At 28.8% G+C, this 26,556-nt stretch overlaps 1 protein-coding gene across 5 annotated transcripts in view; it reads right to left on the bottom strand.

Moving 5' to 3' along the window:
* Positions 1 to 19: 19 nt before the first annotated feature.
* LOC111629114 (uncharacterized protein DDB_G0284459-like) overlaps positions 20 to 26,556 on the bottom strand; it is a 39,789-nt gene continuing 13,252 nt past the window's right edge. The window contains exons 4-6 of one of the 5 annotated variants that reach the window (XM_023372978.1): positions 8,428 to 9,998; positions 7,161 to 7,233; positions 20 to 1,505 (exon numbers count right to left, since the gene is read on the bottom strand). In XM_023372978.1, coding sequence (XP_023228746.1) covers positions 7,169 to 7,233; positions 8,428 to 9,998 — 1,636 coding nt within the window. In that variant the 3' untranslated portion in view covers positions 20 to 1,505; positions 7,161 to 7,168. Of the gene's footprint in view, positions 1,506 to 1,560; positions 1,624 to 7,160; positions 7,234 to 8,427; positions 10,003 to 26,556 lie in introns of those variants that run through there. The other 4 variants (XM_023372976.1, XM_023372977.1, XM_023372979.1 and 1 more) reach the window with 4 other exon arrangements.

Below are 26,556 nucleotides of genomic sequence, written 5' to 3'. Positions count from 1 at the left end.
CGCGGAATCTATATATATATATTCTTTTTTAATATATCTTTTTATTAAAAATTTCCACAAAACATGAAGTGTTGACAGAAGACATTGATTCAATGATGTTTTTTTCTTTTGGAATAGAAAAATTTTCCTGAATTCTTTTCCTGCCAAACAACATGTCTGCTTACAATGCCATCACAATTTCTTGTGTTTGGGTGATTATTACATCACAGATCTCTTTGATATTCCACACTCGTTTTCAGAAATAAAAATAGTTTTCAAATGGCTCATAAAAATAGAATTCTGCTGTATATCCTTTATGAAAGGTAGCTAAAGTTTGTGAAAGATGTCTTTCATGAAGAGAAATCTCAAAATATATAGTTTCTTTTCACATGTTCTGTTTTACAGTAATAATTCAATTTATTAAAGCACTATGTTTCAAGAAATAAATATTCATTTTTAGATTTCTCTTCTTTTAATGACATACTTTCAAATTTTTTTCAGTATATATTTTCTGCAAAATAGACACTTGAAAGTAACATTTCAAAATATGTAACAAGTGTTTTCAACAACAAACTATAGTCACAGCAGATAAACTTCAAACAAGTTTAACATGTTATGTTTCTCTATTTACTACATCCCAAAAGGGATAAATATACATAACATAACAAGAAGTTGGGTTAAACATCAGGGATTAGGAAATTTCACATATTGACCCATATATTGAATTCACATACACGTAGAAAGATATTCTGCCCATTAAAATGGCAACTTCAATACTTTCCTCGAAGAGAAGCAGATTGTCAAGCAGGATTTATACAGCTGTTCATTAACAGACATTTTATAATGTTGACAGTGAATTTTTTCATTTAAAATTTAGCTTAATTTATGAATAGCGTAGAATGATAGACATTATTGATTTACAATGATGATACTGAACTTCACATGAAATGAATGTATAAAGTTGACTAAAAATGATGCTTAAAAAGAAATACTGATTTTATGTATACACTTGTCTAAATATAATGTAGTACAATAAAAAAGATTAACAAGAAAATCAATGGAAGAAAGTAAACTGGCAGTGTAGGGCACATGAAAATAACATGAACACTTTAAATATATCATCAAATACATAAACCTATTAATTAACCTAATCCGTTCAGGAACTAAAATGACAAGAAAGGCAATTCTTCCTAAACTTATTCTCTCCATATTTAATAAAACAAATCATTAAAACGGCAAAATTCCACAATGCAATAAAACAATCAACAATAGAAAATTTTTTTCTATCAATTATCGTGAAATCACAGAATGATTATTAGATGCTCTTCATATTAATGTATGAATTATTGGCAGTGTTACGCTCTCCACCTGTGGAGGTTTGGCTCGGACATGGTTTTCCAACAATTGGTCCTGCCAATTGATGTAGGGATTGGAATTACTCACTTCTTTACTTGAAATCATTGATATTGATGTAAAAGGCAGCCTAAACGCTACTTTCAGCAAGAATTAGACAAAATGAAGTTGTCCTGTAATAATAAAATTATATTAGTTATGTATTAATGAAAAGTATTTATAAAAATTATATTCCTGTAAAAGGCAGCCTAAACGCTACTTTCAGCAAGAATTAGACAAAATGAAGTTGTCCTGAAATAATAAAATTATATTAGTTTTTATAAGTAAACAACGCCTTTTTAACAGTCCAGCAAAAACATTTAATTCTCTAATAATGTTTTCGACCGATTTTAGCGGCCTTCATCAGTTACTCCAATATCAAAAAGAACAAAATATTCGAAATTTAGTAGAAATTTGGAGTAACTGATGAAGGCCGCTAAAATTGGTCGAAAACGTTATTAGAGAATTAAATGTTTTTGCTGGACTGTTAAAAAGGCGTTGTTTACTTATATTATTTATTTGATTTAGTTCCAGTAAGATAAGAAAAAATAGTCTGAAATTTAGTCATATACTTTTAAAAAATTGGTCCAGTTTTGTTTTTTGTGATGGACTTGTCACATACTATACAAGTTTGTGACATTAGTTATCACCTGTCAAAATTCCAGTCATACGAAATAATGAAGACTCATTCTAAATATTAGCTCTCACCTGACTGCAACTAGTGAAAAATCAATAAAAACCATAAAAATAATTTTTATTCACATAGTGAAATTGATTCATACTGCAAAATGTAGAAAGCAAAAATTTTCAACATGGACTGGAGGAGCAATTTGCTAAACAGGAAACTTTGTCAGAAACTGTCACATAATGAATTATTAATTTTTGAATTTACTGAAAATTTGCTGTCATTGTGGACTACAAGTGAATACATTATTTAGAAAAGTGAAATGGAAAATTATATCTTTAAAGTAAATAATGCAAAAGTGAGAAAAAAAAAATGCTGTAATATACCTAAAACATAACATATATATGTGAAATCTTATAATTGAGAAAGTAGGGCAGAAAATTTTTAACATAATTGTAAAAAAAGTACAACTGAGAAACCTATAAACAGTATTTGACTGTACAGTATTATACAATGACAACATTGTTAACAGACTAACTATGATGGTTAATGAGTAAGACAAATTAACTAAATCTATTCTGTATAATTTAAGTGATTTGTTTATTTTGTTATACTTTATTTTTGCTGTAAATATAGTACACCCTCAATTTAACAGACTAATTGAATCTGTTATTTCTGAAAGTTTATTAAATCAAAAGTATTTTAAAAACAATCGTTTTTGTATAATGAATTTATACATTACAGCAACATTTAATACATTGTGAGTGTCATAAATACAAATAAAACATGATTATAATGTAAGTTATTTATTCTCATTGAATCATTGACCCAACATTCTCTATTGGTGAATAAAAAAAAAGGTTGTATAGTTAGAGTAGGAAGGAGGGGGAGAAAAAGATTTTTTTTGTTAAATTCAAAGTCCATTAAATCCAGGGCTTACTGTACTTAATAATTCATCAGATGTTAAATATTACTATTTACAGAATATATAAAAATTAATTTTCCTTCTTTGAAACAATGCTAAATGTTTTCAATTTATTGCAACAATAGCTTCAGATACTTTGTTTTTGAGTAACAATACAAGCCAACAGCATACAAAGATCTAAATTCTAAAATAATGTCTTTGTTAAATTTCACTCAATATATTTGTTTATTGTTTTTTGATTGTTTGTCTAATAATTTTTGAAGTAACAAAAATAAGTTTAGAAATAGAATATTGAATTGTATTTTACAACTTCAGCTGAAATAATTATTTTTACTAGTAGAAAAGACAGACCTGTAAAAAAATTATAAGGTGTCTTTGTAATAACAACATTGGAAGCCCTATAAATCAGTCTAAAACTATTGATAAAACTATCATCCTAGACAAAAGCCCAAACTAAACAAAAATTGAAAATCAATTTTCTCACTCAACATCATACCTAATTAGTATCCCTTATTGATACTAATTAGGTATAATGTTAAATGCACAAATTGATTTTCAAAAAAAAAATTTTTTTTGAGATAAACCCTTTTGCCTTAGGCAGTTAATTGTTGATGATTCTAGTAACCCTTAATTATTATTAAGATCATTGCAATTGTCAAATAAAATTCAAAGACAACTGGAGAGATTAAATAATCAAGTTAAAATAAAATAAATATTGATAAAATTTTCTATTTTTTTTGTTTTTTATAAATATTTTAATCTATATTACTTCAATGATATTTCATAATAATGGAAATTATAAAGCTTGGGTTGGATTGTGTATACATATAATACTGTGGAACCTTTATCTATCATTTTTCAAGGGGATGGAGGGGGAAAACAATTAATGCAGGAAACTATTACACACTATAAATAAATATTTTTTAATGTAATGTATTCATGTTGAGAGTAATAAAACTACTTTTTAACAAAAAGTCACACATTGTCCTTTGCTTCTTGGTGGAACTTTGCCTCAATTAGGGTTTCTCATTTTCCGGTCTTTCAGGAAAAAATGAATTGTTTCCCAGGATCTCAGGAAATCCCATGACAGAATTAATTATTTTTAAGATATACAAAATATCTTGAAATCAAATGATTATTTTTCATTTTTTAAAGTAATTTATTATAATACGTTCTGCAACCTCCAAAATCATAGTGATAATGTTGTGTAAAATATATATTAAAAATTACCTTTGAATTATGTATGGCATGGCACAAATCAACACCATACAACTCTCGACAGAAAGTCTCAATTCACTACACTTATGTTGTTCATATGTATTATATAAGAAAAAATAGTCTGAAATTTAGTCATATACTTTTAAAAAATTGGTCCAGTTTTGTTTTTTGTGATGGACTTGTCACATACTATANCTTTAAAAAAAAAAAAAAAACTTAGATCAAACTTCTAACTTAAAAGGTAATTTTAATTTTTTAAATAAAACATAAAAATTTACAATATTTTGTATTAAGATTTTAAAAAGCAAAGATGGTCAATCTCTGATCACTCAATCTGATTCTTATTTTAGTAATAAAAAGTGTCATGCTACCAAGAATGCCCTTTCTGATTCAATTGATGTGAATGGAATTGTGTTTAATGCATTTAAGAGAAAACAAATGTTATGTATTTTTTTCACCTGTAGCCTGGAAGATTTCTAGTTCGTTTTCAAGATGCATTGCTGTACTTCTTTTGCAGACTAGTATTTTTGATTTGTCTACCTCAACTGCTTTAATAGTGGCATCAAGCCTACAGCCCGATAATTTGGCACTTTGTTTGGATTTATTAATAATAATCAGGTTTATGAAGAAAAACTTCATACTTGTTTGTGCAAATTGGGCAAGGATACAATCTGACATAATGCAGTTATTGTAGCTACTGGGCATGGTAAAAATTAAGACAGCATAAGCACAATTATTCCAGATATTACAGGTTCTGACAAGTAAAGAATTTTCAGAGTCCTGCCACAAATAAGCTACATATTGATTGTTGACCATTTGTGACATGCCATAATGAGCAAAAATTAAAAACTAATAAGTAGGTTTAAAATTAATAAAAACAAATGTATTCTGACAGTTTATGAGTTAATTATACTTTATATTTGCAAAATTTTCTCAACCTTAACACAAAATAAGAAAACAGCAAACTTTTAAGAAATTTGTGGGATTTCCCAGGTTAAAAAAACAACCAAGAAACCTAGCCTCAATTGAAAACATGACTTTTCAAGACTTAAAATGTTTTCACAGTCCATGTTGCTCCCACTTTGCACATAGAAAAAGACTAACTTTTTGTAAAGCCTTGTAAATCTTGGCACTATCTCTTGTTCATTTTCTTCCTCCACACTCCTTGTAGACCCAAATGCTTTGCATAATTCAACAGTTTCAATGCCACATGGTGATCCACTGAGACATAGCTTTTTGGAAATCATATTTCTTAGCTCTATACATTTTTTCTCAGTCTTTGTCAAAATCACAATCATCATTTGTCATTTCATTACCATCCAATTGATACTTGTGTTCAGTTTTAAGGAAACAATTTTGAGTGGTTTACTGGTTTACTTGTTGTCACACTGCCTTTACATAGTGCATTGCTTTGAGTATGTAAATTTTTCTTTACTTCCTTTCCCAACTCTAAAAGGCAAATGGCTGTTTGCACAAGATGTCTTCTATAGTATACTTTTAAATTGTGAATGATAATGTTGAAAAATTGCCAACCACTTTGGCTTTGGGGATTCCATAATCAAAATCAGCCTTGTTTGTCACTTCCATCACTATTAATGAATAGTAGCACAGTGATTCTGTCTTTGGAATGTTTTCTGCCATGGCAAGATTCTCCTTTATATGCTAAGGCTTTATCAGGAAGCATATTGCCCTGTCTCATCTTTACTGTATGCATCATTTGGCATGGTTCATAACCATCCAATAAAGATGGTAGACTTTCCAGTCATTCATCAGTACTTTCTACACATACTTCAGCACTCTTTCCTGCTAGCTTCTTGAAAATCAGACATGCCGACCTTTGAATCTATTTACCCAACCATTGGATGCACTTAAATTAGCTATGATCAGATGGATAGCTAAAACTTTGCTTTTTCCTTTGTGTGGTTCAATTGTAATATATCAGATGCTTGTGCTGCTGAAACCAGGTGACGAGCACCATTTCCAATTCAGCAAATGTAAAAAGAGAAAAACTGGTAAGGAATTGACATGTGTCATCACATTCCTCTATTATTTTCAATTGGTCATGCAAATTTTCTTCGTTGGCAGAGCCATGGTCCAAAGAAAATACTGTACATTAAATAGTGTTCATTTTTTATTAGTTTTATTCCTAGCAGAAATAACCTAATGAAAACAAATAAACAAAATATTAGGAATCACTTGAGAAAGCACAAAACCATTTCAACAAAATAAAGTTTGGAAATAATGCAGATGTGGAGTTGAGTACCACATGTGAAGCATGACTGCATTACTGTGTTACCAAATTTATAATCCAAAGAAAAGATAATGCAATACTTTGCTTCATTTTCTTCAAACAATCCATGTGGAAAATACTGCATTAGGACCATGATTTACAATCAATCAATCAATGCAGTAAAACTATAGTTCAGAGAACAATGGATGTAGGAATAAATAACATTTATATAGAATATAGAACTTTATTTGGAGCCAAAAATGACAAATGGTACATGTGGGAAAACAATCATTATGGGAATGATAGATTGAGGTTCTATGGTACTACTGTAGTCTTTTTTAATTGCTGTTGTTTTATTTTCTGCTGAAGTGTCACTTAAAACAAAGAAGACCAACAGATTTGAAATTTTGTTGCAAACAAGCAGTTTACAAAAACAGTTTAAATTTTTAATATTTCTCTTTTTGGAAAAGTTATAAATTTTCTAAATGTACTATAATCTATATATTTTTAAGTGTAATTAAATATTTTTTTTTAATAGGAGATACCAAAACTTGTAGCATAGTTCCATTCAAATTATGCCTACACAGTTATGCACTAACATATTTTTTGTGCACAGCTCACTGTATTTTACAAAATCAGTTATATAAATTAATAATTATAAAGTAATTAATTGTATATAATTATTTAATTTTAGATGGCATTCCTTCTAACAGCATATACTAATTCTTTCTAAAATATTAGAGAAATAAGATTAAGATCTAATTAAAATCTAATTTGATTTCAATAAATACATTTAACTTCAAACTGCTATTTTGAAAAAGGGTATATTCTTGTTTTCATACAGGTCCATTTCAATGTTTTCATCTGGAAATAAATTTTTGATGAACAATTTAATACTACTTACATTCACTTAGATTATTTTATAAAGCACTCATGGCAATCAGTTGAATGAAAATAAATATTTAATTACAAACTAAGTTCCTATCAAAAACAGATATAAATTAAATTAAAATAACACGTCATCCAATACTGACTTGCTGCACTGAAGAGGATGTAAAACTGTCATTGTTTAATTATTATTGCACAGTACTTCATATTTATTCTTTGTTGAAAATCAAAACAATTACTGAAATCAGATAATTATTCAGATCCTTGCAGAAGAATCTAATCCAAACTTTCATATCTATGACAAGACCATAAAAACATATTTTAAGATTGTGTCTTATACTAGAACAATTTATCGCTCAAACTTAAATACACGCTAGATTTTGCATAGCATAAGTTTTTATCCGAAAAACTTATTGTATTTGTTCAAATTAATATTTATTACAATATCTATTCTTATTCTATATAAATTCTGTAAAATGAAGAACTGGTTGTGTAATAAATTTTCTTATTATTTTTCTGTACTGGTTACAATAAGTTTAATGTCATTTTGGTATATATGTTAATACTTTCAATTCTTTATTTTTACTGAACAGACCAACTAAATGCTGAGTATTCATTGTATTATCTTTTATTTTTAATATGTAGAATAAATTTATATTAAATAAAGATTGCAACTACACACAAATAATAAAACCATAATAATACTAATCAAAATAATAATCAAATAAACAGCACCTTTGTGCAGCAATCAAAAAATTATATCTAATATTTTTTTTCTGTGTAAAAGTGTTTATATGAATGTCACTAATATCTGAAAGATTAAATGAAACTGAAGTTAAAATTTTTTTCTGCAGATCAAAATAAAATAATAAAAAACATTAAAACCTTTTAAAAGCAATAAACATTCCTCATAGTTGAAATTGTAATGAAATTATAAAATCTATCAAAAAACACCTTAATTAATAAATTCTGCTTATAAATAAGATAAATTTGAATGTATGCATGAGATACAACTGTATAATGTAGAATAAGTAGTGTGTTTTAATATAGAAATACATATTGATAGTATAGAATAAATAAAAATTATTTTTGAGCACATGATATAGTGTAGAATTCTTTATAATTTTGTAACAAATTATAAAAAACTAATAATAAAATATAAGAAAATACCTGGATGACATGAAATTCCATTTCCTCCTCGCCCAAAATGACGGCGATCTGGTAAACTAATATGAACAAATTTTGATCTTCTCCTTCTCTTTTCTCTTCTTCCAATTCTAGGCATTAAACCATCATTTTGCCATTCTGCCATAGGTCTATGTTTTGCGTTCGGACCAAGATTATGATAAGGATGAGGTCTTATAAAGTTTACAGGAGCCATCTGAGGTGGAGGAGGTGGAGGTGGAGGTGGTGGTATACCTGTTTTAGATGGTAGCATAGGTGCTCCTGGATGAGAAATTTGTGGTAAATATGATGATGAACGAACTTGAGGTGGATGGCTTGGTCTATGTATTGAAATGGTATGATTTCCAGACAGAAACTGTTCAACATTAGACTGTCGGGTTTGAATTGATAGAGATGTTTGTCTAAAGTCAAATGGAGAAGAAACTGATGTAGAAAGTAAATTACTGCGAGGTACAATTCCTGATAAATTAAGAGGATATAAATTTGGTGGTGGAACAGATATATTTGGAAGAGATGGAATAGAAGGTCCTGATGTAACTTGAGTTAAAACACGAGTTACTTGAGGTTGAAGAGATATTGGAGGAGGCATATTAAAGTTTGGAGGGGGGACAGAAAACGAATTAACAATTTGCATTGTTGTTCCATTTGGCATTTGCTTATGAACCTGAGTCTTATGTTCGGATATATTAGAAGAACCTTGAAGATCAGGTGGAGCCATTGGTGGTAATGGTGGTAACTGTGGTGGAGGACCAGGTGGAGGTGGTGGATTGTGGGGATTCCAAGATAATGACGTATTGATCCCAGTAGAAATATTACTCTTTGAAGTAAAATTCATATTTGTAGCCTGATTTCCTGAAGAATTATTCATTACAACAACCTGTCTTGAATTTTCTGATGTGTTTGATTTATCTCCTTGTAGATTTGTCATCATTTCTTGCTGTGACAGATTATTACTAGTTTTTGAATTTAATGTATTAAAAGAAAGACAAACTTTTCCAACATTTACATTTTGAATTAAATTGTTAGGTTTTATAACAGATACAGTATGACTGTTTATATTTGACTGAGAATTACCAGAACAAGTAGTGACTGGAAATTTATGATTTTCTAATTTTGCAATATTAATATTTAGTGATGATTGATCTTCAAAAGTCATCTTGTCTTGAAAATTATCATTTGCCAAAGTAGTTGAATCTTTGCATGGTGATGATAATGGTGATAAACTTATACTACTACTTGGACTCTTTTTAGATGTATATGATAATGGAGTAAGTTGTCTTTCTGGAGAAGTGGATGGTGTACGAGGTGGAGTGTCCGGTGGAGTTCTAGGTCCCTTTTTTGGAAGTGGTTTTACTGATGTTTTGAAACAGTGAAAATGTCCATCTTTTGGATTATTATTTGCATGACTAGGACTTGAAGATGGACATTTCTTTTTAATTTCTTTTATTAAATTTTCTTCTGAATTAGATTTTTTACATGGCATACCCAATGGCATTACAATTTTGAGCTGTTCTGCAATTTTGTTTGATGTTTCAATATGATTTTCTTTTTTCTTTCTACCTATAAATAAAAAAGCAATGATTGTTTTATATTACAGAATATAATAGGACACATTTTAAACTTTTACTAGAAATAAATAATAAATGGAGATATTTTTTGAGTAACTTAATTATTATTAAACTGTTAATTATCNCAAAAGTAGATTGAATTACACAAGAAACTTATTTTAGACTGTTTTTAGTGAACATCTTTTAAGTGATGATACATTACAACTATGGCTAAGATATTATATATATATATATACACACACAAACTTAAACAATCATATTAAAACTATTATCATAATTTTGCCATTAAATTTGTTTTAAATTTTTGAATAATTCTCTCTCAATTATTCTGAAAAAACTTTTAACTGATCCCACTTGCTCTTTCCTTGTTGAATCAATCTTGTAAAATTTTCTTCAGAGTAAACAAAGCAAGAATAGAGAAATCAAAACAGATATTATACATAAAATTGTATCTGATTAATCTATGAAGTTATACAAAGTTTTTTTTTTGTTCTAGCAATTTTCTTCAGGGTATATGACATTTCAGTTTTTAAGCACAAAAATATGATATTTGACAATTCTTTAAATTTTTCTATTATTTTTATAATTTTAAAGTAAATAACAAGACTATTGTAAAATATTAAAACCCAAAAATATTCACATTTATTATTAAAGAATTAAAGAAATGGATAAACAAAAATAATGTTATTTGATGTACTATTAAAATATTGGCTTGCAAAATACATTGCAATTTCTATTAATTCTTTATAGTTTTTAATTTTTTTTAATATATGCAATACATTTTAATTCTTGAAGTAGAATTAAATTCAAAATTTAAATTTAATTATTGTAATTATTTTAATATTACTGTAGTAATATTACTACATATTTATTTTGAAATGAGTAATAAATATTTCTTCATTTATTGCTTTACTTTATTACTACTATAATGTGAAAATATTCTATATTAAGTTATATTATTTTAAATGTAAAATGGAACTAATATTTCATAATTTTTAGAATGTGTTCATATCATAATTTTATTCCATGACAAATAATACATTTAAAAAATGTAGTATTCAAGAGGAATAAATTCTTTAGTAAGAATTCAATCACCTGACTGATGATAATTATAGAACAATAGTCCCAAGATTGCATTCAATTATGCTATTTTAAAAAATTACTATAAAATTTGTTTATAAAATTTTCTAATAATAAAAAGATAATTGTTACTATTTATTTTTCATACTTTATTAATATTTTTTAAAAAACCTTAATGAAACAAAACAAACATAAAAACTTGTTCTTTTCTTTAGTAGACATTTTATAGATAAATGTTCAGTTTTAAATGGATTCAGAGAGTCAATGTTTTAATAACAGTCTAGATTCTAGACTCTAGAATTGCATTAATTTATTAATGTTTAATGCTTGTATTCAAAAATTTGTTAACTGTAAAGTATTAATGACACTAGTATATGATTTCACATGTTTTTAGATGAATTTCCCAATATTTATTTTTTAAGTTACAAGCAAAAAATTTAAAGTTTTTTTTTATTTCATTGAAAATTTATATTGCAAACAAAGTTTTACAACATATTTTCTATATATTCTACATAGGGATCATTAAAAATAAAACAAACACCTTTCTCTATTCCAGCACACTTTTAATGCATTTTTCAACGCATTAAAAGTGTGCTGGAATAGAGAAAGGTGTTTGTTTTATTTTTATTTAATAATTCCAGTAAGCATTTAGTTATATAGGGATCATTGTTTAATCTTTTGATTTTTAGAAGAATTTATGATGAAAAGTAGCTTCAGTTGTTAGTCTGAACAGCAAAAGAGTAAACATGAGTCAGTCTGAGCTGGAAGAGTCTATGTCAGATAAAAGAGATGGAAAAAGACATGTGATTAATGTGTTAGTAATGTTAGAATTAAAAGTAATAAAATTTGTAAAGAAAAAAATAAAACAATAAATTTATTTATGATAAAGAACGTACGGTTGAGCCCACTTATAAGAAACCCAGACAATAGAAATGGTCACTTAAAGGAACTATTTCTTTTCACCCAATTTTTCTGCCTATCTTTTGTATAGTGTTATGCTTTGCATAATAGAAACTCAGATGTCAGAAACATCTGCTTAGTAGAACTCAATTATCACAACCTGCAGTACCACCAATTTTCATTGGCAACTTGGTCTGCTGACATGTACATACCAATATTGACCTCCTTATTTTTGTTAGTTTATTGCTGAAGTTTCAGTTTTATTTTTCTATTGAAGTGCTATCTTTTTCTTTGTAATTGTCAAAACAAAATCAAAACCTAAATTATTTACTTTTAATTTTAGTTTTAACAATTAATATGGCATCTGTCAAAAAAAATGCTTTAAAACCCCTTAAGGACATATCTCGAGATATCTTGGGCAAGTTACATAGCATTACATAAAACACGGTCTTTAAGGCCATTTTTGAATTTTTTTTTTGAATTTTTGGAATGTTTTTTAAGTCTCCAAATTTTTTCAAAATTTTTTTCCCGCGCAAAAAAATTTTATTGCAAGTTTAATTTACCTTTAATGACACATGCTTCACACTTAATTGCTTTTTAATAGTTTTTTAATGGGAGTTTGATATCAAATTTCATTCATCATTCTAAAGTTGTAGTGCACGGATTTTCCTTCGGTAAAGTTATTTAAAACTAGTTTCTGATGTCAAAAACGACCTCCGATAGTTTTTAAATTTTTTTAATTAATAGATTTTATTATATATAAGTTTAATTAAGTCGGGGGTCGAAATCGCAATAAAAATTTTAATTTTTTTAAAAATATAGATCTAGCTAGTATTCATCCTACTATAAACTCATCGCCTCCTGAGACTTCTATGAGAATGTCCCAGGAAATCCAACTCCAGCTGTGTTCAAGGTCATCCAGCTGTGTAAACAATGACTCATCAGCGTCAGATTTCACAGAAAGGCAAGACAAAGGAAAATAAAATTTGAAACTTTTTCTTCAAAATTAATGCATTTCTTTTGTTTTTTTTTCAGTTTTAAGTATTTTTTATGTTTAATTACATTAATATCAAAAATGTCTGTGTATGCAAGGAGTTAACTGTTGTGTCATAATTTTGTCACTTTGCCCACCATTGGTCAAAGAAGGTCATCACCTGTGATGTACATGGGGAAATCTTGAGAACAAAGCTCCCATATAAAAGGCAAGTGCGATGACGACACAGGGGGGAAAGTTATTTTTCTATACTGTGAGTGTGCCCATGGATTACCTGCCTCTCGTCGCCACCATCCTCAATAGACTTTGATTACGACCTTGAACTTTGACTTCGAACTTTGGACTGAATTATGAACTTGGAAAGAACAAGAACTCAGATCAACCTGACATCAACGTTATAACTAGAGGTATTTATTCTACTCGCAAGGGTATGTAAGCTCTCTCTTGATTATTTCCAACTTGCGATTAGGGTCGCAACTAATATATATTTTGTCCACTATCAACCCAAACCCTATGAATTACGAGTGAAAATCCCGAGAAGGAACTGTAACCTCGATTCCTTAATTAATTATGTACAAATGTTCAACAATAAACAGGTATAATGTTAATGAACTTGGATTGGTGTACGAAACGTACACCAATCCAAGTTTATTAACATTATCTGACATTAACATTATTATTATTCTGACATTATCATCTCCATACTGAACCTGAAGTCCTCGACGAGATCACTCATGATAATTCCTCCTCAAATTAAACGCATATCTATCCACTAAGAAAATGATAGATTGGTATCTGATCTTTACGTGGAATAAGGATCTAGCAATCCTTAACTTTAAAACCTTCTGCTCAAAAGAACCCATCCTTTAGACAAGCAAGACCGGACCTCAAGGTCTTGAGTCGAGTAAGCGGTAGGAGAATCAAGAACTCGTAAACACCCTACCCCTGATTAGTCCCACATTTCTATAGATTTTCATTACTTCATTATGGAGTTTAATATTCCATTAATTAATAGTGCATGATTAATAGCAAATTCAATTGTCAGAAATAATACTGGAAAGTGATTACCTTAAGATAAAAATGCAACAAAAAAACTAGCTACAGAACATCAATAAAATAACATCTCATTAATTAATTAATAGTTCTTGCAAAGTTCTGCAACTTAAAGTTCTGTTTTGTCACAACTTCTCCACAAATGAAATCAGGATAAGTTTATTCATAATACTCAAATTATAAACAAATCCTTAAAAAATAATTTATCTTAAAAAAGTTTTGTGAAAATAATATAAAATTATCAAAGAATTGTATATAAATTTTTATATTAGTTTCTTTAGATTCATGAAGTTTATTTTAATAATTTATTTTTCTTTATCATAAAAATGAAAAATAAAAATAAATATTGAAATTCATGAAAACTTACAAACTTTAAAAACAATAGATGATTGTCTTCTACCTAAATCAGTTGGTACATGAAAAGTCATCTGGTGGGTAAGATATAAAAATATTGTAAGTAACAGTACATAAATAATAAGTATTTAACTGCAACACTAGTTTTTTAATTAATTAATTTCACAGCATAAAATTATTGGCAGTGAAATAATATGCTGTAGTTTTGCTCTACTTTTAGGTTGAAAATCTTGTGTAGAGTTTATTTGCTATAGTTCTAATATATCCACATTTGATTTTGGTACATAAATTTTATAACAACTTAAGAACCAAACATATTTATCAGTTAAATTATTTTTAAAACTTTATTTAAGCTTGAAGTTTCTTTATTTCATAAAATGTTCTCAAAATAACTTTAAACCAGGATCAATAATCAATACTAAATAAAAATAAATACAGCTAATAAAAATATAAAATTATATTACATTATTAATTTTGTATTTAGAATTAATAATGTAACTGTTTTTATATTACAGACTACACTTGTTCAAATTTAATGATGAATAATTCAAAAAGCAATCATTTACTTGTAAAAAAAAGTATTGATAAAATTTCATTTTGCTAATAGATTATGATCAAAATAAATTTTATATACATCTTACAACCAATACATTATTTTAGTAATCAAAAATTTAATTTTTAGTTTTGGTATAAAATTTTCAATTGTTTTCCAAAATAAAATAATAAATAATCTTAGGTCCAATGCACAAATTATAGTTACTTAAAACAATGAAAAAAAATGAACATTTTTGATAATTTTTAAATCGTCATCTTCAGGTTAAAGCCAGTAAAACATCACTTTAAAATGCATGGAACAATCATTTCATTGGTTGAAAAATGCTAATGTCAAAAATGACAATTATTTTTTAAGTAATAAGATTTAATTTATAGTCTTATTTCAAAGATAGATTTCCTTGCTTTACAGAATGTATCTGTCTCCCTGTAGTTTATGGTTGTGCCCCAAAAATTAGCTTTGCATATTTCAAGACTGAAATGATTGCTCCATGCATTTTAAAGTGACATTCAAATTTTCACATTGATGTTTGACTGACTTTAACCTGAAGATTTAAAAATGGTTGAAAATGTTTGTTTTTTCATCATGTTCAGTAAGTGTAATTTGTGCTGGATATTTCTGATATATTTATGTGCATCAGACTTAATCCAGTTTTATATAGTAAAATTTATTTATCAATAAATATGCAGTAGATATTAATTTATAAATAATCTTTTTTTATTGAAATATTTAATATATTTAAATTTTGAAAAATATTTTAAATTTTAAAGTATATCTTAGAAATTTCTTTTTTATATATTTGTGTAAATATACATAATAAACATTTTTTAAAATAATATCAACACTAATGAACTCTACAATATTAATTTCCAATAACTATCATACTGTCTATAAGGATGTCAATTGCATAAGATCTGACAAACCTTATTCATACAGGAAATCCTTGTTAATTTGAACTCAGACAGTTTGAAATCCCATTAGTTTGTAACTGTCTGTACTTTTTTCCTGGCTGGGGATATAGAGATTTACATGTTAAGGAATTCAGTTAGTTTGAAATAAAGCTACTTCGAAATTTTCAAAGTGAAAATTCTGTCCAAACTGTGATATGCATATGCTAACTTGTTCATTTAGACCGAAGTGCCTCCATGCTATAAAAGAACAACAGATTAAGAACAACTCTAATCTGGTCAATATGGTTTTGCTTTTACAGTAATATTTTCAGGTGTCACATTACCCATGTTTCTCTTATAAAATAAATATGGATGATTTTCAGGATTGCAAGTCTGGGCTACAATTAGCAGATTGAGATATTTGTAGGGCTCTACACTACTACATTTGGATGATGTAATCCAAATTATTTTTAAAGTGCTCAAAAATTAGTACATTTCAAGGAATTCTGCTTTATTTTTTTTATAAAACTTATCTGGCAACCTGTGTAATTCTCACTGGACAAATGCTGTTTACCTGCACTTTGTTATTATTATTATGTTGGGTTTAGTGGGTTATACTCGGTTGACACCAGTGGCTGTATACTATGCCGGACCAGTCAAGGCATAGCAACCAAAACAAAACTAAAATTATATAAGTGTGTCAGTGTGTGTGTCTGTATTCAAAAATTTCCTAACAATGTGGCATGTATTCAATATAGTGGCCTTCTGTAGTGTGATGTATGTATTTCTACTCAATTGTAATGTTCCCAGGCTTTAGTGTAGTGTGTGTGATATCACACCTGTTGAGGAGAGGACAACAGGTACAATAAACACCCTACAGATGCCTTGTTTCCTGAGTGCATTCTGTGTACTTGCTAATTTTTTCAGTACATGTGTTTTGTTTAATGTGAATGTATGGAATGGATATGTCTATAATGTATGTGATTTTATTGTGTTTGTCAATGAGTATGATGTCTGGTCTGTTGTGGCAACTTGTTTTATCTGTGTTTATGGCTCTGTCATAGTACATTTTGTGCGTGTTGTTTTCGAATACTGTCTGTGGAATGTATTTGTAATATGATTCGTGGTAATAATTTGTGTTTGTTTGTAAGCTCTTGTATTATATTTGTACTTGATTATATCTATGTAAATAATCTGTCTGTACCAAGAGCTTTCAACCAGAAGTGATGTGTTGCATAGTTTCTGGCATGATGTGGCATTTTCTGCATGTGTTATTTGTGAATGCTGTATCTTTGAATACATGTTTTCTGTAGTTTTTAGTATTTATGACCTGATCCTGTATGGCAATCATGAATCCTTTGGTCTCCCCAAAGAGGCATCCCTGAGCTAACCAGCTGTTTGACACATTTTGTCAACAAAATCCTGGACCAGGTTGTAAGGATGCCTGCCATGGAGTGCCTTTCAAGCCCACAATTGCTTGATAGTGTCTATGCTTTTTATATGTTGTGTTATGTCTGTATGATGTGAGTGTAAGTTTAATGGTGTGTTATTTGGGTCTGCTAGAGTTACTGCTTTATGTAACTGTAATGTTTCTTGTTTTTTGTAGAAAAACTCTCGCAGTGACTGTATTTGTTTGTAGTGAAGGTTAACTATGTCAGTCAGGCCATGTCTGCCATCCTTACATAGAAGGGTTAATCTTTCTGTGGCGGATTTAGGATGATGTTGTTTATGCTTAGTAAGTGTTGTTCTTGTTTTCCTTTGGAGTTGCTCAAGATCTGTGTGAGTCCAATGTATAACTCCAAAAGAATATGTGAGTACTGGGATGACATACATGTTTATTGCTTTAACTGTGTGTTTTACATTTAATTGTGTTCTGAGAATAGCATTTAACCTACTTTGGTATTCTTTAATTAATCTTTGATTTATTTTTGTATGTTCTGTTAGTTTGGCCTGTTGGAATCCTAAATACTTGTAGAACTCGCCCTTTTCCATGGATTCAATAATGTCTCCATTTCCAAGTGCAAAATCTTCTTTCTTCATTATTCCTTTTTCTACGCGAAGTGTTTTGCATTTATCTAGGCCAAACTCCATTAGCAACTATATTTGATCTCATATTTAAATCTTGACATGACAGTTTATTACTGGTAAATATTTCTAGAAGTATGACAAAGGACAATGAACAGTTTATGATAATGCATAAGCAAAACAAATAAGAAGATATCTAAGACCACCAAAATTATAAATTGAAAGTAACGGCAAAAACATATTAAGAACAAAGGTAACATTTCATTGGTCTAAAATATTTTGTTTTTATAAATTAGAAATGTATAGAAGTTGAAGAATACAAATGAAAAAATTTAAATTTTTGTAAATGAAATGCAAATATGGGAAGAAAAAAATTACAATTTGAAAATAAGGTTTGATGAGAATGTTGTGACTATGAGCAATAACACACACAAAGATTGAGACTNCATTCACTAACAAAAAACAAAACAAAAAACAAAACTAATAGAGAACACAGCTTTACATACTAATGCATTAATCACTGATATGTAATATACATTGTGTATGTCAATTGGTAGCACTAAACATACAGTAAGACCCATCTTCTCTGAAGATATAAATAAAATATAATATAAAAACATAATTATAATAATGACTTCAAAGAACAATTTAAAACAATTATTATTTTGATATATATATATATATAAGGACTATAATAAATAAATTACATATACAAATATGATTGATTATGAATATGAGAATTTAATCTTAAAACGTCAACTAGGATTTATCTATTATTAGGACTTATTAAACTGGATAACAGGTTCTGCAAATTAAGTAAACAGAGTCAGAAAACAGTCTTATTACAGGTGATAATAAAAACTTTTCTGATTTTGTTTGATAGATAAGTCCTAGTTGACATTAATATATTAAGGACACAAAGGCATTTAAATTTGAACTTATATGAGGATCCTTGGAAAAGTACATGATTTGCCATAAGTTGGTTAGGCCATAGTCAAAATTTTTATTACTGTTTATTACTGTCATTTGTTCTAAATCAAATATAACAGTATAGTTAGTGACAGATTAACTACTGACCAGGCCACTAGGCTGAGCTTTAATAAGGCTCCTCTAACCGCACCTCCTTTCCCAGCCTTTGTTGAGCAGAATAAAGTGACATTCAGTTATGTTAAATAAGTTAATATCATCTTTTAAATAACATCAACAACACTACACCACACCGGGATATAGTTAACAACACAGAATGCCAGAAATCAAGAAAACACTAGCTAACTCATTAATCTGCTACTAAATACAATGCTATACTGTTAATTAGTCTCATTTGACAATTTGTCAAAGTAGATATCTAGAATGACTTTGTAAGCAATAGAGAAAAATCAAGTTGAAAACAATAATAAAGTACTAAACCAAACAATCACCATAATTAATCAGGTAACGGTTTGATTTATTAGTGAGGTTGTGGCTGACATTTTCATCTCTAAAATGTGAATGTTGAACATAGCTTACAAGATAGTGGTGCTCAACGTTTGTGTTTTAGAGATGAAAATGTCAGTTGTAACCTCGCTATTATTAATACATCAGGCTTAGTGATGTTTAGTGATAAAATACTTTCATTTGAAAAGTTTAACAAACATTGAAATCAAAGCAGAGTTCAATTTGATACTTTACAAGTCTGCTCATTCATTTCCAGTGGATAAAAAATGGTTTCCAAAATTTAAGTTTGGTCACATGAGCACAACTGATGAACCATGACATTGACATGGTTCATCAGTTATGCTCATCATCAAAAATGGCTATTACTCCAGATATAATAAAAGTTCAACATACAGTATTAAATGATTATTGAGTAAAAGTGCCTGAGATATCAGATATAGTTGGCATCTCAAATGACAGTGTGCATATATAAACATCTCAAGACCCAATGTTTTTAATAATAAGCCAAACAAAAACTGTATTGAATCATTGCGGGTTAGAGTCTCGCTTCGAGCCAATTCTTTTCTTCTAGACCAGGGGTCGGCAACCTGCGGCTCGCGAGCCACATGCAGCTCTTTGGATGTGAAGCTGCGGCTCTTTAGTTCCATACGCAAATATTTATTTTATCAAAAAAAAAATATTTAAAAATCGTTCTGAATCGATTAACGAGGATTAGGCACCGATTCTATCTCTCAGCCACTTGTACTCGCTTTTCACCGCACTCCTCCCCCGTGACACGCATCGTCACTGTCGTCAGTCCGTCGGAAGCTCTCGAATGACGCCGTCATCGGATGTTTCTATTATCTAATTTGTTGTGAAAAACACTACTTATATATGAATAAATAGATATTTTTTCTTATGAATAAATAGATTAGTTTTTTATCAAAAAACTTTATTGACGCGAGTACTATTTATTGTTGGCAAGAAAAAATTTTGTGGCTCTTTAAAAACTTTGAAATTTTGTAAATTGTAATTTTGGCTCTTCCGACTCAAAAGGTTGCCGACCCCTGTTCTAGACTATTCTAAATTATTTAGTAAATATTTATTTAATTATAATTATTAAGTTTAATAAGATATGGTGCCTAATGTCTACCTCTAGTACCAAATTACTTAGAATTTAATTATTAATAATAGTGAATACAATCGTACCCAGCAAAAATAAACAAATAACGTAACCAACACCTTATTGTTTGCTGAGGGAGTTTTATTAAAAACGAACGTTTTCGATCTACTTAACGGATCATCATCAGGCTAGAATATACGAAAATGGAATACATCATAAATGGAACAATAGTTCAAAAATTCAAAAATATCAATAAACTGATAACATATCAATTAATAAGAATAAAAAATAAATTGTAAACGATACCAAATAATAAATAATATACTACAAAGACTAAATATTAATACGATCTATCTTAGCTAAATAGAAGCTACTAAGTTTCCTTTAAATCAAATAAATATCATATTTCAGTTGAAGCGCTACTTGTAAGCTTTTTAACAGCAAATTTCCAAGCCGAGGGAAGACCTTCCGCATCCCTAGCATTAATGCATCTGTCTTTAAGTTAGCACACTTACAGGAGCAAACTTCGTTTTTAATAAAACACCCTCAGCAAACAATAAGGTGTTGGTTACATTATTTATTAATAATAGTGTTAAAGTAGCCCGATTCAATATGGAGATTGTTTGGCTTATGATAGTGAACATAGAATTTTTGGCAGAATTGGAAATAAAAAAAACTCACAAGTTGGATATCGGGAGCAAAAACTGTATTGTATGACTTTTTTTGTGATATTTTGGTACATTTTCATTATAATCCAAAGGACTTTATGCACCAATTTATAACTGTACATAATATCTGAATCCACTATTATACTCCAGAAACCAAAGAACAGTCCAAATAATGGACACAAAGATTCTCTGCTCCCAAAGAAGACAAAAACAAATTTGACAGCTGGATTATAGCAACTGTGTTTTGGGATTCCCACAGAATTATCTGAATCAAGTATTTGGAGAAATCAATAAATGCAAGCATTATGCCAATTTGTTGCAACAACTAAATTACAAAAATCAAAGAAAAATAGTCACATTTGACCAAAAAGAAAGTGCTTTTCCATCAGGAGAATACACCATCACATACTTCTGCAATCTACCAAAGCCAAAATCAATAAATGAATATTTAATATAATACTATATTTTCAACCTCAAAATCTTCAATTTATTATTTTTAGAAACAGAAAAACAAACACTAAAAAGGCTTAAAACATTCACTAACAATAAACAAAACAAAAAACAAAACTAATAGAGAACACAGCTTTACATACTAATGCATTAATCACTGATATGTAATATACATTGTGTATGTCAATTGGTAGCACTAAACATACAGTAAGACCCTACTTAATGATGATTTGATATAACGCTGTCTGCTTGAAGCCTAAAGAAATAAGTTCAAAATTTATGCTGATTTAAATTATTGCAGCATTTTATTGATTCGTACATAATACGATTATTTACAAACATGAACCAATCAGAAAAAGGTGGCAGAAAGGCGTACTTTCTTTAAATCTATGTTTGTTTGGTGCAACTTTGGAAAGAATATAACATTATGGATGCCACATGCAATATCGACTTCACTTAACAAGAATTAACTGGTAATTCAAACAAAAATTAATTATTGTATTTATTCAGACACTTGGCAAATCTCATCTTTAAATTTTATTCAGTTGATGAGATTTGCCAAGTATCTGAATAAATACAATAATTGATTTGTGTTCGAATTACTAAAAATTACTGGACTCAGTTTCAAATATACCAGAATAAGAATTAACTGATAAATGCACGAAAAAAGTGTGGAAGAAATCATGGCTGAAGGTATCCAAGAATTCTCAATGAGAAGAGTCTATTGCTGTATCATAGGTTGATCAAACTCAACCTAATTAATACAGCAGGACTAGGAGATGTAGATGAACAGGATATTGAGGAGTTACCACAGGTTTCTGGTGAGAGTCTTATCAACAACAACCTTCAAGAACTGGCAGAACAAGGAATCCATGTAGAACTGGAAAATAGTGATTCTGAAAACAAAGAACCCAAAAAATAAAACTTTACAACTTTATTGCAAAAAGAAAAAACAAGAATTTCAGAAAAGTCAGGACCTTCGTCACAAAAAATGAACTATTAATATAGAAAAAATGAACTAATTAATACATTATTATACATTTCTGTGTGCATACATTTATCTGTTATTTAACATATACTATTATGCAAATTAATATAAAAATAACTTAAAGTAAAATGTTTTTTATTTTCGATCGCATGTTCCCCTATCCCTATTTACTCTATGTTAAAATGACCTTGTTTAATGCTGTTTCACTTAGCGCTTTGTCATCTAGGAACACATCCCCTGCATTAAGTGAGGTTTTACTGTATTAATACTATAGCTACAAATTTTTTAGGTATACTAAATTAAACATCAATATTTCATCACTACAAAAGGTTCTAATTTATAATAAAATCTAAAATGAATAATTTGTATCTTCTATTTAAATATATAACCATATGTTTAAATTATTATTATTATTATTATTTAACTTCTAAGACATTATAAGTAATCAGTAAGAAATTTAAAACAGCCACATTCAAATTTAAAAACAGTTTATAATATCAGACGTAAGAAATACTTTAAATTACATATGAGCAATTACAGCAATCCCATCCACTTATGTGAGTAATTGGTTCCATGAGAACAGGGCATAAATGGAGCCATGGAAAGACATTCAAAATAGGGATCTGTTCCATATTCTCAAATACAGTACTTAAAACTTTCCTACTCCAGTAAGAGTAAACTAACATTTTTTAAAATATATATCTATAAAAGAGATTATACTGATAACAAAAAACACAATTTTTGATTTAACTATCATTTATTTCCATAAAGTTGATTATTTAGAATTTTTCAATTGCATTAAAGTGAATTTACATAAATAGAGGAATTATATATTAAAAATGATTAAAACAGTAATTAAAGCAGTTTCAAAATGTATTCATTTGTGTAAATTATAATAATTTATTTCAAAGTATTTAAAACTCTCAATTTTTTAATATTTATATTGTAAATTATAAATGAAAAAATTTATTTATTGTAAACTTTATACACAGTTTATACTCATGCATATAAAATGTCCATTAAATCATACATATTAGGAGAAAATTAATCTGGAAGTTTACTTTTTATATTTAAAATCATTACCTACAAAATTTTTCTATTTACAAATAATCACTTATCCAAACAAAAACATCTGAGGTATAAAATAATTTTGCCAAGTAAAAATTTATGACAATTTAGATAACAGTCAAAAATTTTCTTTATTTTTACCAAAGAAAAACTGTAGTTTGGCACTTAAAGGCAAAATGTTAGGTAAATGCAGGTAAAAATCTTGTGGGTACCACTTCCAAATGCCAAGCTCATCTTTACCAAAAAAAACTTTGACCATTGTCTAAATTGTCATAAATTTTTACTTGGCAAAATTTTTTTACATCTCATGTTTTTTTTGGATATCAATTGTTTTTGTTTAATAATTGTATTATTACATCAAGACATTAAATCGCTGACAAAATGCATTGCTGACCAAATGCACTGCCAACCAAATGCTTTCAAAATTCATTTTGGTTGGTGCCAACTGAATGATTCACCACCAATGCTTTTGATACGCTGTTTAGGAAAATTGATATAAAAAGTTTAAATTCACATAAATTTGTGCTTTTGTAATTCTGAGTAACAGTTTGAATAAGATTAATTTGTTTCCATACAATTTTATCCTTATAAGCATAAAATTATTCCATAAACCTGAATTAGCTCTATGGGAAAGCCGCATAAACTTTGACCTATCAATCTGGAAGTTTCACAAGCACCTCAACGATAACAAGAGTCTTAAGTTTAAAATTTCAGCTTTCTAGACTCAGTAGTTTTCTCTCTGAGTGTCTGCAGTCCTGGATAAAGAAAATACAGCTTTTTTTGGAGATTTTTGCATTTTTCAATTGTTTATATTTTGAAACCGCTTTATAGAAAATCTTGAAATTTTGCACACTACCTAGAGAACAATTCTCTTTCAAATGAGATATTTGAAATTACTTTGAGGTGTTTGGGGCAGCAAAATTGATCCCTGAAAATCAGCAATTATTCTGATTCCTGTATATGTAGTCAGTCGGTGACTTTTTTACTTGGAGGGAGTCACTGCTTAACTCCTGATAAAACAAATAATTGACATACAAAAGTAGAAAAATTTAAAAGAATTATGACAAAAGTAAGCAATTATACTAAATTTAGAAAATTACACATTTAGTAAACAATACACACTAGAGTCAAACTATGTATTAAATTAAATCTGTATCTTGATTTGATTCATTTAATATTTACATTTTGATGTTCATTACATAAAACATTACATGGTAAATACAATAAAATGGGGTAAACAGAAACACCTTTATGTAACTCCAATAAGATTAACAATGTGACTTTATAAGTTGTCTCTAAAAAACTGGTCTTATCCACTTTAACAAATTCAGTAGATGTTATAAATTACAGTATTTTTATTATACAGTCGACCCCCCTATAACGCAGTAGATATGTTCCACTTTATAAGAATTTCACGTTGTAGGAATCCTTAAATATATGAGCCAATCACAACCCGGCATGTGTGCAGTTCACGGACTACAGCTGTTTGAAAGGGTTTTCTTCCATAAAATTAATTGATTCTAGACTACTTTGACTCAACATTTCCAAAATATGTATAATTTTTTGGGAATAATCCATATAAACTATGCTATAAACAAAAAACTGTAGGATTACTTACCAAGTGTGCACCGTTTGACAACGCCATTGCTTAAGCTTGTTTTTGTCGCGGAGCAGTGCACCAAACGGTGGGCGCATTTTCTGATAAGTTATTTTTCTGCGAAAAATTCGTTGAACTTTGGAGACATCATTAACCCATCATGTTCGCACTGTGCCTCCTACTTGGATTAATGATGTCACCAAACAAACTTCTTAAATGCCTCCTATAAGGATTAATGTCGTCACCAAAACAGACAACTTAATTGCTTCCTAATAGGACTAACTTTGTTGCCAAAATCTGGGACATCCTAGATTTCAAGATTTCAACTCTATTTCCAGGACAGGGAGGTTACCATGTCTGCCAGCAAATCAATCAAACTTCAGGTATTTTTGTCTATACACAATATCCTGTAAACTCTCTCTTGTGACCCCTAAGGTGTATAGGTCAGTTATTTTGGCATAGTACAATGTATATATCACATAATCCTTTTTCTTTTTCAAATAAATGGTTACTCTGAATAAGTCAGCATCAGTTCTGAACACAATGACAAAGATGGATTCCAGGAAGAGCAGACACATGGGGCCAGGTGAATACAACTCAATGAGGACTACTTCAAAATGGCCATATCAACTTGGACACTGCCTAATACACTGTATATTTCATGGGTAATAAATTCATTCTCATTCTGTATTTGACTTGTCTTTGTATATTATATACAAGGGTGAGTCAAAAAATATATATTGTTTATGCTTGAATGGAATAACTCATCTAAAATGCTATGCACACTACCATGGTAGAGTGCATAGCATTTTAGATGATAGAATGATGATGATGATAGAATGATAGATAGCACTGATGATAGAATGATGTTAACCTTTCATTTATGAAAAAAAGATGTTTTATGGCTTTCTGAAAACTTGTGTTTAACTAATTAATTTATCCATATGGAAGCTATCATACTCCATGAATCAATTATAGATTTTTTTTCAATTTAAAAAACAGAAAACATCTTTGAGATTATTACACCTTGGAAAATTATTATTTAAATTTTAAATATTACAAGCAGATACAGCAATCTTCCAGACTTTTTAACTTTCTCCCTGGTATATGATTTAATGGATAATACCAAATATTTATTTACTTAACACGTTCACGGCATTACGAGGCACATGTGACTCATATGGACACGTCTAGTTAGGGCTACAGACATAATTGCTTGTTTTTCCGTGGGGTGGGCACATATGTTTTGATAACATAATTCTACAAACATCATATTTGATATATCGATATTATCTTATTAGGTGCAATAAAATATATTAATTTAATAGTACGAGGCACGGGTGACTTGTGCCACCCTGTATTAGAATAGCCTATGAGTAATGGGTGACTC

This window comes from Centruroides sculpturatus, unplaced genomic scaffold (genome assembly GCF_000671375.1).
Source record: "Centruroides sculpturatus isolate CEXI.00-Female unplaced genomic scaffold, Cexi_2.0 scaffold639, whole genome shotgun sequence".
Taxonomy (NCBI): Eukaryota; Metazoa; Arthropoda; class Arachnida; order Scorpiones; family Buthidae; genus Centruroides; species Centruroides sculpturatus.
The sequence above is the reverse complement of the archived record's forward strand: the minus strand, read 5'-3'. Positions and strand labels throughout refer to the sequence as shown.